Source organism: Ursus arctos, unplaced genomic scaffold (assembly GCF_023065955.2).
Source record: "Ursus arctos isolate Adak ecotype North America unplaced genomic scaffold, UrsArc2.0 scaffold_22, whole genome shotgun sequence".
Lineage (NCBI taxonomy): Eukaryota > Metazoa > Chordata > Mammalia > Carnivora > Ursidae > Ursus > Ursus arctos.
In genome coordinates, this window is record NW_026622897.1 from 43,562,469 (window position 1) to 43,575,739 (window position 13,271).

The 13,271-nt window shown below is 39.9% G+C and overlaps 1 protein-coding gene across 3 annotated transcripts in view; it reads right to left on the reverse strand.

Moving 5' to 3' along the window:
- The window catches only part of CCDC83 (coiled-coil domain containing 83), a 51,674-nt gene extending 38,845 nt beyond the window's left edge, over nt 1–12,829 (reverse strand). The window contains exons 1-2 of one of the 3 annotated variants that reach the window (XM_057316774.1): nt 12,743–12,829; nt 5,466–5,588 (exon numbers count right to left, since the gene is read on the reverse strand). In XM_057316774.1, coding sequence (XP_057172757.1) covers nt 5,466–5,560 — 95 coding nt within the window. In that variant the 5' untranslated portion in view covers nt 5,561–5,588; nt 12,743–12,829. Of the gene's footprint in view, nt 1–5,465; nt 5,589–11,927; nt 12,080–12,742 lie in introns of those variants that run through there. The other 2 variants (XM_026518258.4, XM_057316775.1) reach the window with 2 other exon arrangements.
- Between the last annotated feature and the right edge of the window lie 442 nt (nt 12,830–13,271).

Below are 13,271 nucleotides of genomic sequence, written 5' to 3' on the forward strand. Positions count from 1 at the left end.
CTAAGTTAGCTGAGCCTTTCCTTGGAATTTACTTCAACCTCTGTGGGTTTCATGAAGATGAAACCGAACTTCAGAACTCAACACTACTAGCCACTGTGGGAATTCAAGCTTCATGGTTCTCTATATACTTTTTACTTTTCAGATCTCCCTCAGATGCCATCGTATGCATATGTCACACTAAATACTGAAGCCAGTGGGATGACAAACCAATGAGATAATACATATTAAAGTGGTTTGAAAAGGAGACACACTATTTTAAAGCATGATATGAAATGGTTAGTAATATAACAGGTTACATTTCCCCTTCCCTCTGTATTATTAAGATGTTACTAATGTGTCAACTTTCTCCCTCCAGGCAATTTCATTGAAAATTCTGAGAAGGAAAACAAATAAATCTGGATTTTTTTGTTTGTTTGTTTTTTTGAGAGAGAGAGTGAGAGAGAGAGAGTGAGAGCATGGGGTGGGAGGGGCGGAGGGAGAGGGAGAGATTCCCAAGCAGACTCTGCGCTGAACACAGAGCCCAACGTGGGGCTCCATCTCATGACCCCAAGATCACGATCTGAGTTGAAACCAAGAGACAGATGCTTAACTGACTGTGCCACCCAGGTGCCCCTAAATCTGGATTTTTTGAAAAAATTATACTTTTATCTATTTTTTAAACTATAGTCACATCCACACCTATTTCTATATCTACACTCATACCCATTGTAAAAAACTGGGGAAAAAACAAGTATAAAGGGAAAAATTTAAACCACCGTTACCTAGAGATGATGATCACTTTATAGATTTAGCATTGGCAGTCTCAGCTCTTCACAACCAACCACAGAGGTTCATGACCTTATTTTTGGGGGATAGATTTAAAAAATATTTAGTTGTTCAGAAATCATTGACTACCTACTATGTGCTCCCAGCTCTTTGTTAGATGAGATTGTATAAGAGAATTATTAGATGCTGCCAGCAGATCCTTGGAAATCCTTTCTCAGAAAGTGAGGGGGGTGTTTTGGCTACTTGTCATGTGACAAAATTCTGTCACCTGGGAACACATGGAATGAGTCAAGTGTCACTAGCAGAGCATGGTACACTAAGGCCTTGACTGTTTCAGTCCACAAGATTATGTATTTAGTCTTAACAAAGGAGAGAACAAAAGCATGAGCCGTTCAATTTACATTTTGCACTAGATCATGAGAATTTTTAAATGTTTGTCTCTTTGTAAACCTGTGTTAAAGAACAGAAATACTGGCCTCTGACTGACCTAGAAGAGAAAGAAACAATTGTATTTGGATGTCACCAATGTAAACCATAGGAGCAAATCAGAGACCAGGCTGTATTCACGGAGCCTGACTTTTTGTCCGCCTCTCCAAAGATGTGATGAGGGAAGTTGTCGGTTATGCTGACAAATGAGCGCAGTGGTTTCTGGTTATAACTTAATGTCTCAAGTAGAAAATAAAAGGGAACTTTGTAACAAAGTCCCTTCCCATGGGTGTTTCTCTCTTTGTGTTCTGACCCTTTCACTCTCTGTCCTCTAAAAGGAACAGACAGATAGATTTAGAGTTTCTCAAGGAGGAGCAGATGGATTTTCTCTGAGTATTGTTAAAAACAAATCTCTTAAAGACCAGCGTCCCAGGATAGTCACCAGCATCACAGGCTCCACACTTGCAGCCTTGTTCCCCTCCAATGAATACTTTCCCAGTCCCAAATCCCAAATGCTTCACAGGGCTAGGCTTATCTCACTCACCCTTGCCCATACTGCCAGTCTGCTCTTACCCTCTCTCCCACACTCTGTCTTCTCTCTGTTCCTCACCCCAGCGTCCTTTCCATAAAGCTTTCTCTCCTCCACCCGATATCTCCGTAACACCTGTTCCGCTGCCAGAGATCAGCTCCAACGTCACTTCCTCAAACAAGCTTTTCCTGACCCCTCTGACTACATCAAGTCCTTCAGTTAAACCGTTACACAGGACCCTATACTTTTCTTTCATAGTGTCTTCACTCTATGCACTTTTTTTAAAAGCTTGAAGTATTATCTAACGTCTGTCTCCCATGCCTCACCAGGGCAGGAACTGGGTGGTCTGTTTGCTGTTGTCCTCCACCGCTTGCCTCAGATTTGGTAAACATTCTAGTATTTGCTCAGTAAATGCACGAAGTACATGTTTCTTAAAAAAATTTTTTTTTTAAATTTTAATTCCAGTATAGTTAACATACAATGTTATATTAGTTTCAGGTGTACAATAGAGTGATTCAACAGTTCTATGCATTACTCAGTGCTCATCATGGTAAGTGTCCTCTTGATCCCCTTCACCTATTTCACCCATCCCCAACCCACCTCCCCTCTGGCAACCATCAGCTCGTTCTCTGTAGTTAAGAGTCTGTTTTTGGCTTGTCTCTTTTTTTCTTTGTTCATTTGTTTCGTTTCTTAAATTACACATATGAGTGAAATCATATGGTATTATTTGTCTTTCTCTGACTGACTTCACTTAGCATTATACTCTGTAGCTCCATCCATGTTGTTGCAAATGCTAAAATTTCATTATTTTTGTGGCTGAATAATATTTCATTAAATTATTTATATATTGTATTATTATATTTATATAATAATGAAATATAGTAATAATAACGTGTATATATTATTATATCACTTAATAAATATATAATCATATATAAATTATGTACTATACATAATTATATATTACATAGTAAAATATATGCTATATATATTTTATAATTTTATAAATATACAATTATATATATTATATATAATGAAATATATATATATATTATCTATTCTTCTTTATCCATTCATCTATTTTTTTTTAAAGATTTTATTTATTTATTAGACAGAGATAGAGACAGCCAGCGAGAGAGGGAACACAAGCAGGGGGAGTGGGAGAGGAAGAAGCAGGCTCATAGCGGAGGAGACTGACATGGGGCTTGATCCCATAACTCCGGGATCACGCCCTGAGCCGAAGGCAGACGCTTAACCGCTGTGCCACCCAGGCGCCCCTATCCATTCATCTATTGATGGATACCTGGGCTGCTTCCATAGTTTGGCTGCTGTAAATAATGCTGCAATAAACATAGGGGTGCATGTAACCCTTTGAATTAGTGTTTTTATATTTTGGGGGTAGTGCAATTACTGAATTGTAAGGTGGGAACCACCATACTGTTTTCCACCGTGGCTAGATAAGTTTGAATTCCTACCAACAGTTGGCGAGATTCCTTTTTCTTCACGTCCTCGTCAACACTTATTGTCTCTTGTATTTTTGATGTTAGCCATTCCGACAGGTGTAAGGTGATACCTCATTGTAGTTTTGATCTGCATTTTCCTGATGATGAGTGATACTGAGCATCTTTTCATGTCTGTTGGCTATCTGGATGTCTTCTTTGGAGAAATGTCTGCTCATGTCTCCTGCCAATTTTTAATTGGATGTGTGTGTATGTGTGTGTGTGTGTGTGCTGAGTTGTATCAGTTCTTTATATATTTTGGATACTAACTCCTTATTGGATATGTCATTTGTGAATATCTTCTCCCATTTAGTAGGTTACCTTTTAGTTTTGTTCGTTGTTTCTTTTGTTGTGCAGAGTGTTTTATTTTGATGTAGTCCTGATAGTTTATTTTTGCTTCTGTTTCCTTTGGTTCAGGAGACATATCCAGAAAAATGTTGCTATTGCTGATGTCATAGTTTATTTTTGCTTCTGTTTCCTTTGGTTCAGGAGACATATCCAGAAAAATGTTGCTATTGCTGATGTCAGAAAAATTACCGTCTGTGCTCTTTTCTAGGATTTTTATGGTTTCAGGTCTCACATTTAAGTCCTTAATCCATCTTGAGTTTATTTTTGTGTATGATATGAGAAAGTGGCCCAGTTTCATTCTTTTGCATGTGGCTGAGCAGTTTTCTCAACACCATTTACTGAAGAGACTGCTTTTTTCCATTGGATATTCTTGTCTCCTTTGTCGAAAATTGGTTCACCATATAAACGTGGGTTTATTTCTGGGCACTCTATTCTGTTCTGTTGATCTATGCGTCTGTTTTTGTGCCAATACCATATTGTTTTGCTTACTACCGCTTTGTAGTATATCTTGAAATCTGGGATTGTGATATTGCTTTGGCTATTTGGGGTATTTTGTGGTTCCATGCAAATTTTAGGATTATTTATTCTAGTTCTGTGAAAAATGCTATTAGTATTTTGATAGGGATTGCATTAAATGTGTAGATTGCTTTAGATAGTATGGACATTTTAACAATATTTGTTCTTCTAATCCATGAGCATTTGTTTGTGTCACCTACAATTTCTTTCATCAATGTTTTATAGTTTTCTGAGTACAGGTCTCTTACCTCCTTGGTTAAGTTTACGCCCAGCTATCTTATTCTTTTTGGTGAAACTGTAAATGGGATTGTTTTCTTAATTTCTCTTTCTGCTACTTTATTATTAGTGTATAGAAATGCAGATTTGTGTATATTGATTTTGTATCCTGTGACTTTCTTGATTTATCATTTCTAGTAGGTTTTTGGTGGAGTCTTTAGGGTTTTCTATATAGTGTCATGTCATCTGCAAATAGTGAAAATTTTACTTCTTCCTTACCCATATGGATGTCTTTTATTTCCTTTTCTTGTCTGACTGCTGTGGCTAAGACTATGTGGAATAAAAGTGGTGAGAGTGGACATCCTTGTCTTGTTCCTGAACTTAGGGGAAAAGCTCTCAGATTTTCACCACTGAGTATGATATTAGCTGTGCAGTTTTTATATATGGCCTTTATTACATGGAGGTATGTTCCTTCTAAACTGACTTTGTTGAGGGTTATGAAGTACATTCTTATGTGGAAAGGACTGAAATGAATTCATCCACTCCCTAAGAATTGCACATTAAAACACTTACCCTGTGCCAAAAAAGGAGCTTCAAAATCTCTCCAGGGATTTACTGTCTATGAATTTGATAAAACATAAACATTCAATAGGTATTACTTCAAGTTTTGTCTCCAGCTCCTGGGAGTGAGACACTAGGAAATATTTTTATTAAAAATAATTGCATCATTCGGATTTGATCTGTAGCCCCCAGAGATAATGCTCACTGGAATGTCTAGAAATGAAAAATCTTTTACTCTTCTATAAATGTATACAAACTATTCTATGTGGTATTTTAAGAGGTAAGTCAGCCAGCTGTTACATACAGACGGCATATAAAGTATGTGGGAGAGTGACCAATAATACAGTGGAGGGAGAGAGGGAGCCAAAACCACATTTATGAGTGCTGTTTCATTGCTACGCTGTGGAATATGTTATAGTTAACGTTTCAAAAACTTTAAAAAAATACGCACATAGCACAAGAGTGCAATTATGCTTCCAATCTACCTCCAGTCTAGCTCTCTTGACAGCTTTTGAGTGCATCACGTTCCATTTGGAAATATGTGAGTCTTAACAATGATTTCCATTTACATATGGGAACATTTGGATTCCATAGTCTAAACTTACTGGTAGTCTAGAAGTGCTTCACTGGTAGGCAATTTGACTTCTTTGTGTGGCCCATCTTGAATATCCTTTTTATTTACTTTCGCTGTGTTATCCATTGTGTTGCTTAATTAGTAGGAAGCATACCTGTGTAGAAAAGAAACAGGACAAGTACATAAATTTGGTCTTTGCCCCCCTTCTACTTATGTTTACTCAAGATGAGGAACTGCTGGAACTTAATTTAAAACTGTTGTTTCCATGTCCCCAGATCTATCATCCACTGCAATGCTGGGACATCACGAATCAAAGGATTCTAGAGTCCGGTAAGTTCCATGTTTGGCCGGGTACAGCATTTCCCCCACCCAAAACTTTCTAAGAGACTCATCCCCATATGTCATCCATCTACATCTGTTGTCCCTATCAAGCTTTTTTAAGAACAAGGACTAAACTTCTTCACTCATTTTATTTCTCCACAGTGTTTGGTGAAGTGCACTGCATATAGTAGCAGCTCAGGAAATGTCTGTTAATTCTTTTTTTAAAATTAAGATAAAACAAAAGCACAACTTTCTATGAGCACCAAGAAACTAGAATCCAAAAGAATTAGGTTTGGCCGGGGTTGTTATAAAGAGCAAATAAAAGCATGGATTCAAATGTTTTTTAAATGGCTAAAAGGTTTACAAATGCAAAATAATAGTAATAATAATTATTATTAACAGTAACTGCTCATCAGCTATTAATTGCTTTTTTAATCAATAATGAAAAATTATCAAAAATAATATATTTTAGAAGTAAAAAATTAGGTCCACTGTTCACAGATTCTTATAGTAAACAAGAATACCTCATGGATTTTGTATAGGTACTAAAGTACCTCTCTTCAGATTATACAGTTGTCTGTAACAGATTTTTATCTTTTCATTTCCATTAATCTCAAAAAAATGAGTGCCCAAACTTCAATGTATTAGTACTTGAGTATGGTAAAAAAAATTTAGCCTTTGTAATTATTTATTTAGATGGCTGGAAACTCCATGAGAGTGGGAATGACATAATTCTTGTGCACTAATCTATTTCCCACCTAGCACAAGTAGATGCACAATAAATCCTTGTCAAATGAAAAAATGGATGGATGAATCAGGCAGACATGTTTTAATCCCAGATCCCCCACCTATTTTCTATGTGACCTTGAGTAGGTTACTTAATCTTTTTGAGCTTCAATTTCATTATCTGTAAAGTGAGAGCAAAAATCTTACTCTAAAAGCTGTTGTAAGGATTACATAAGCTAATACTTTAAGCATCTGGCATAGTGGCTGACATACAGAAAGAGCTTAGTTAAGTATTATGGCCATTTGGTTGAAGCTCCAGATTGTGCTTCTGCAAACTCCAGGTAACAGTAAAGCAGAGGATGTCTGCTTGCTGCCAAGTATGATGACATGTGGAAAAACTAATCCATGCGGTTTGCTCTTGTCAACCTTCATCATTGGTTTGGGCCACTGGATAAGCAATCTGCATAGATCACTGAGATCCACGGTGGAAAATCTCTCTGAAATGAAACACGTTTTCCTACACCCCCAGCCAGGCTCAGTCTTTGTGTCTGAGACTTTTCCAGCCAAGTGTTTTCATCTCGCTATTCTAACAGATTCAAGTACACCTGAATGCAAATATACTATAATACCTTCCAGCTGAAAAGCACACCGGTGACACAACAGAAAGATTTAGTACATTAGAACAGAATAATATATTAAGTGGTATCTTCTCAGATATGAAAGTGTTGAGAATAATTCCATAAATGACACACTAAAATGTGTCATTATACCATCACAGTTCACAGAAACTTATCAGCTGAGAAAAAAAAGTGCTTTCGTTTTAGATGCAGAGTTGAATTTTAATATTATTTTCTATTTCAGAATTAGAATTTTTAACTTGACTATTGCACAAAAAGATAACATGTTGACCAGAGTTTCATTTTACAACAATAAGTTGCTATTAAACAGTGATTTTTACTATAAATATTTCATTTAAAAGTTAAAACAAATGCTAACCTTGATCTCTTGTTTTCTTTCTGAGTCATATGGAAGAGATCAAGTGTTTCCACCTACAGTACCCATCTGGTGCTGGGGAAAAATGACCTCATCTTGTTCAATTACCTCAGTTACCTGGCTCTTCGGTTTTCAACTCTCTGACTAAAGTATAATTAGTTACGTAACCGCAGCTCATGGCAAAGGACTTTAATAAAATATGAGTGAAAATGTGGATCTAGGAAGCACAAATGATTTATGCATAAACTCTACTCATATTCACTGTTTCACATACTTTCCAGAAAATTAGTAAGCATTGGCTTGCCCTCTTATTAGATGCATTTTTTTTTTATTAATAATGATTTTTTATTATGTTAGTTACCATACAGTACATCCCCGGTTTTCGATGTAAGGCTCGATGATTCATTAGTTGTGTATAACACCCAGTGCACCATGCAATATGTGCCCTCCTTACTACCCATCACCGGTCTATCCCATTCCCCCACCCCCCTCCCCTCTGTAGCCCTCAGTTTGTTTCTCATAGTCCATAGTCTCTCATGTTTCATTCCCCCTTCTGATTACCCCCCCTTTCTTTATCCCTTTCTTCCCCTACTGATCATTCTAGTTCTTATGTTCCATAGATGAGAGAAATCATATGATAGTTGTCTTTCTCTGCTTGACTTATTTCACTAAGCATTATTTCCTCCAGTGCCGTCCATGTTGTAGCAAATGTTGAGAACTCATTCTTTCTGATTGCTGAGTAATATTCCATTGTATATATGGACCACAACTTCTTAATCCAGTCATATTAGATGCATTTTTGCAATGAGCTAATGACATTACTTCAGAAAGTACTTCTACATTTGAAAATGTCCTACAAGCAGTGGGGATCTTCATAAACATTTACAAGGATTTACATACAGTTCCTGACCACCTAGAGGATTTCTAATTCAGCAAAGAGTGAGAATCATAGAAAAAAATTTCACAAAGTAATGTAATTATCTTCCAGAAAGATTTCGCATAGAATAATTCCTGACACAGGGACACCTAATCTGTCTGTCTCTAACTGCAAACATCTATTCAGTGCCAACTCTGTGCATAGCTTTACCTGTCCCTTAATTAAAAATATGGAAGGAAGAGACAAGATCTCTACTGAGACAGATGGGAAGAAAGAAGCATTCTCCAGCAGAACTTTAAGAAAATAATGAGCAACTTTAAAAGACTAGCAAGATTGTGCAGGTAATGAATGCTCCGGAGATCTCTGCCCGCAGTGTGACCTTTTGTGCATGTTTTTCCTCTCCCAGCACTGTTTGGGCATTCAATAACATATGCCATGGAGGGAGGGCAGGCGAGGAAGCTGGGTTTGAAAGACTCAGGCCTCCAGCCTTTGCAGAGCCCACCCTATAATCACTTTCCATCAAAAAATGTTTCAAAATATATTCCCCGAATGCTTCTCAGTGAAAAGTAAGAAGTCTGTTTGGATAAAATGGACATATAATAGCCATCTTCTTCAAATGTACTGTTATCCCATAGTGCTTTACTCGACTCCACAAAATCACCCAAAAAACAGAGAGTGCATTCTCAGGATCCTGGCTCAATATGTAGAAAGTTCCTAATGACTTTTTTCATGACTTTGTGGAGCCACGAAGCCTCCTAATGACTCTTTTCAAATTTTGTGGGGGCTGGGAGAGATGGCAGCTCTGCCCTGATATCTTTTTGGACATTTAGAATGGATTCTGACGTATGTTGGCCAATGTTTTTATATAAGTGTAGATTAAAATGGAAGATATTTACTTAATAGCATGAGTAATGGCAAAAGTTCTGAATAAGATTCCATCAGAGGTTGGGAGCAGATGTTTAGTTAAAAGATCTCTGTATGGGTGTTGAAAATCTTGAAACATTCATGGCATTCGCCCTTAACAAAATACAACTCTTTTAATACTGAATAACGACTAATCACTTCAACAAACCATCTTTGGGTTTTCAAAAATATATGTTGGCACATAGGCCAGCATCTTGCATGGATGCAAACTAGATGTTCAATAAATGTCTAATTCGAATGACTGATCTGCAAATAATGTGTACCCACTTTCTTTACCATGGCCCTATTTATTTCCTCATAATGTTGTACATACTCTTAATTTAGAAAGTAAATCTTATTATTTACTTTAAGTATGCTCCACGCCCAGCATGGAGCCCAATGTGGGGCTCAAACCCATGACCCTGAGATCAAGACCCAAGCCAAGATCAAGAGTCAGATGCTCAACTGACTGAGCTACCCAGGAGCCCTGAAAGTAAATCACTTTTAAATTCAAATTCTCACTTATGGTAAAACATATTTTTAATACAATTTTAAAATGTTTTAGAAATGTTCTTCAGGGGTGCCTGGGTGGCACAGCGGTTAAGCGTCTGCCTTCGGCTCAGGGCGTGATCCCAGTGTTATGGGATCGAGCCCCACATCAGGCTCCTCCGTTATGAGCCTGCTTCTTCCTCTCCCACTCCCCCTGCTTGTGTTCCCTCTCTCGCTGGCTGTCTCTATCTCTATCTCTGTCGAATAAATAAATAAAATCTTAAAAAAAAAAAAAGAAAAAAAGAAATGTTCTTCAGCGTATCTTAAAAAACCCTGAATTCATTTAAAGCCTTTTAGTAGTGAGAATATCACCTAAGAGTTAGGTTAAAACAAATTCAGTCCTCCTTTTTTTTACTGATAATGTATATACAACCCAAAACAGCTTTAAAATGTAAAACACAGCCAGTTTGAAGATATGTTAAACCAGCCTATATTCAAATTGAGGTATTTAACGATATCTGGATAGAGGTGCCTGGTTGGCTCAGTCGCAGGGTTGTGAGTTCAAGCCCCATGTTGGGTATGGAGCCTACTTAAAATTAAAAAAATAATAATAAAGTTAACTATTATTAATGTACCTTACATTTTAAAAAATAATAAATAAATAAAATAAAATATCTGGATGAATGGCATTTTTAACTTTCACTTGCCTAATTGGTGATTTACATTACATTACCATATATTTTCTTTACCAACACAAATCCTTTGGTCAGTGGCACATTTCTGAACTGCAGTTCTCAAATTATACTGGATTCTTACCTTAAAAATTGGTCTATCTTCTGATCCAGAATTGCTAATGACATAGGTTGAAAAGCACTAATATTATACTGACTTTTCTAGCAACCAAACTACATTTTTTCCCAACTCCTGCTGTCCTCCAAGCTTAGAGATGTCAGAAAAGAAAACATAATCATGAAAAAAATATTGTGAGGATAATGGAAATGCATGTAGTATTTTCATCCTCTGATGGTGGAGGAGAACAAAAAGGCTTTTGTCTTCAAAGAACAGTGGTGAGTATGAAGAAGATCTACTGGAGCCAGGTCTTGGGGTGGCCATAAGGAAATCCATGAGCCTTTATCACACACGCAGTGGTGAGTACCCAATCGTATTACTTTCCTTCTCCGCCTTCACAGAAATATATATGTGTATATATATATATAGTTTTCTTCAATGGGACATCTTCCACCTCCCGACCACCTCCTCAACTCTCTCTTGCTCACCAGAGAATTAATCATGGAGTAAGAAGAGGAATGAAGAAGCAAGATACTATACAAATCTAACAAATTAATAAAAGAAAGAAACTAAGTGCCCTGTTCAGAAGGATGTTGCAGCAACCAGGGCAAGGAGCTGAAGCCAGTCTGCGGACTGGGAGGGTGAGGGTGAGGCCATCAACAGCACTCAGAGCACTCAGGAAGTATTAACGCGGAGGGAGGGCTGTGTGCTGGTCCTGAGAAGGAGGCAGGCATGTGTGAGCCTTTACTCAAAAGGCATTCACAAGACTGGGAATGCGGTGAGAAGAGCGCTAAGCCGAGCCAGACTTGAATCTAGTCCTAGCTTTTCCACTAATGAGTTTTACAACCTCGAACAAGCCTCTAAACCCCTCGGACCCTGGGTTCTCTTCCATCTTTCCTGCCTCCTGTCCTTGTTATCAAGGAAGCTCAAATGCTTTGGCAATACTGTCAAGCATCAAGCTCCATACAAATGGAATTCGTTTACTGAGCATCTACTGTGTGCTAGAGGCTGTGAGGGCATCATGCAAGCTACAAATCTGAATCCAATTCAGATCCTGCCCCCCAGGAACCGAAGATCCGGAAGGGCAAATAAGCCACGCCTCGGTTGGTTCTACTGCAAGGAGGAAAGAGAGGTTAGTATTTTGATTGGATCAAAAGATCTCCTTCCCTTTCTATCTCCTGCGTGAACAGGGGTGGGCCTATGAGAACCCCTCCTGGCGGTTTCCAACCGTCCAGGAATAGGACTTGGTGGAAGACGCCAGCAGGGCGCGACCCCAGGTCCGTTTGGGCGCAGAACCAGCCCCGGGGCTGGTGGGGGTGGGGCGGATATGTAAGTCTTAAGTGTCAGATTGGAAGGAGTCAGGGGCCCAGCGAGGAGTACATTCAGTCTCCCTACCTCCCCTCGACGGCTTCCAGGTGCGGATGCAGCGCAGTGGACAGGCAAGCAGCACTGGCATCCGGCCCGCGGACCAGGCCCACCCGCTCCGCGGCCGCGGTTGCGCTCTCCGTTTCCAAGGCGATGCGCCCGCGAGGGCTTCCCCCTCCCGCCACCCTGCGCCGCAGCTACCCGCGGGCCAGGCGCGCCACCTGCTGGCCACATGGGGAAGAGTCCGGGAGAAGGGCCCGCGACGCAGCCTTTTGCCGCCGAGATCCGGCCCTCCCTCCTTCTCCCTGAGCGATTTTCACCGCCACTGCTCACTCTGCTGATTGCACACAACGCACGCCCCCTCCCTGCTTCCCTCCAGTGGCAAACCCGTAAGTAGCGAGTTGTGAGGAGACGTGACATCCGGCTCTGCGCTGTGACCGTGAGACACACTTGGATCTGTGTGTCCGTTTCTTCCGCTTAAAGTGAGACCGAGACTGCTCGGTGGTTTTCCACCAGCTCCCAGGATGGGAAAGGGTGTGTGCGCATGGACGGGTTCTGCCCCACTCCGCCCTTCAACCACCAAGGCTTTTTCTTCTGTGTAAGAGTTCCTTTGGGTTTGGCTCTAAACAGAATTGCAACCTCCTGGACTGAGTGCTCCTATGATAACGTCCAGCTCTGAAAGATCCTTGATCCTGTTTTGCTTCTCGCTTTACGCTTTCGCTCCTAAACCTCAAGAAAACCAACACAGATGCCGATTCTGTCTTTTCCCTCTTTTTCTACTTTTTGCAGCTCTGTCCTAATTCTAGGGGAAAATATACAACACGCCTACAACCTTTAAAGTTCACCTTTTCTCGGGGCGCCTGGGTGGCTCAGTCGGTGAAGCGTCTGCCTTCAGCTCAGGTCATGATCCCGGGGTCCTGGGAGGGAGTCCTGCTTCGGGCTCCCTGCTCAGTCGGCTTCTCCCTCTCCCCGCTGCTTGTGCTATCTCTCACTCTCAAATAAGTAAATAAAATCTCAAGAAAATAATAATTCCCCCCTTTTCTCTCCTGCATTTTTCTCATTCTCTGCCTCAAGGCAATTTCTTACATCCTGGCAGCGCCTGCTTAGGCTATAGTAACGTCCGAGTCAAATAGTTATCCCTCGGTCCCAGGAAGACAAAGGTGAGGCGCTCCCTTGAACCTCCACTCTTCACAAGTCACCTGTTTGCCATTATTGAATCTGATTTTTAAAAAATAGATTATTGGGAGGCCTGGGTCGCTAAGTCTGTTAAGCGTCTGCCTTCCGCCGGGTCATGATCTCTGCCTCCTAGAATCGAGCCCCCTGTCGGGCTCCTCCTCAGGGAGTTTGCTTCTCCTTCTCCCTCTGCCCTTCCCC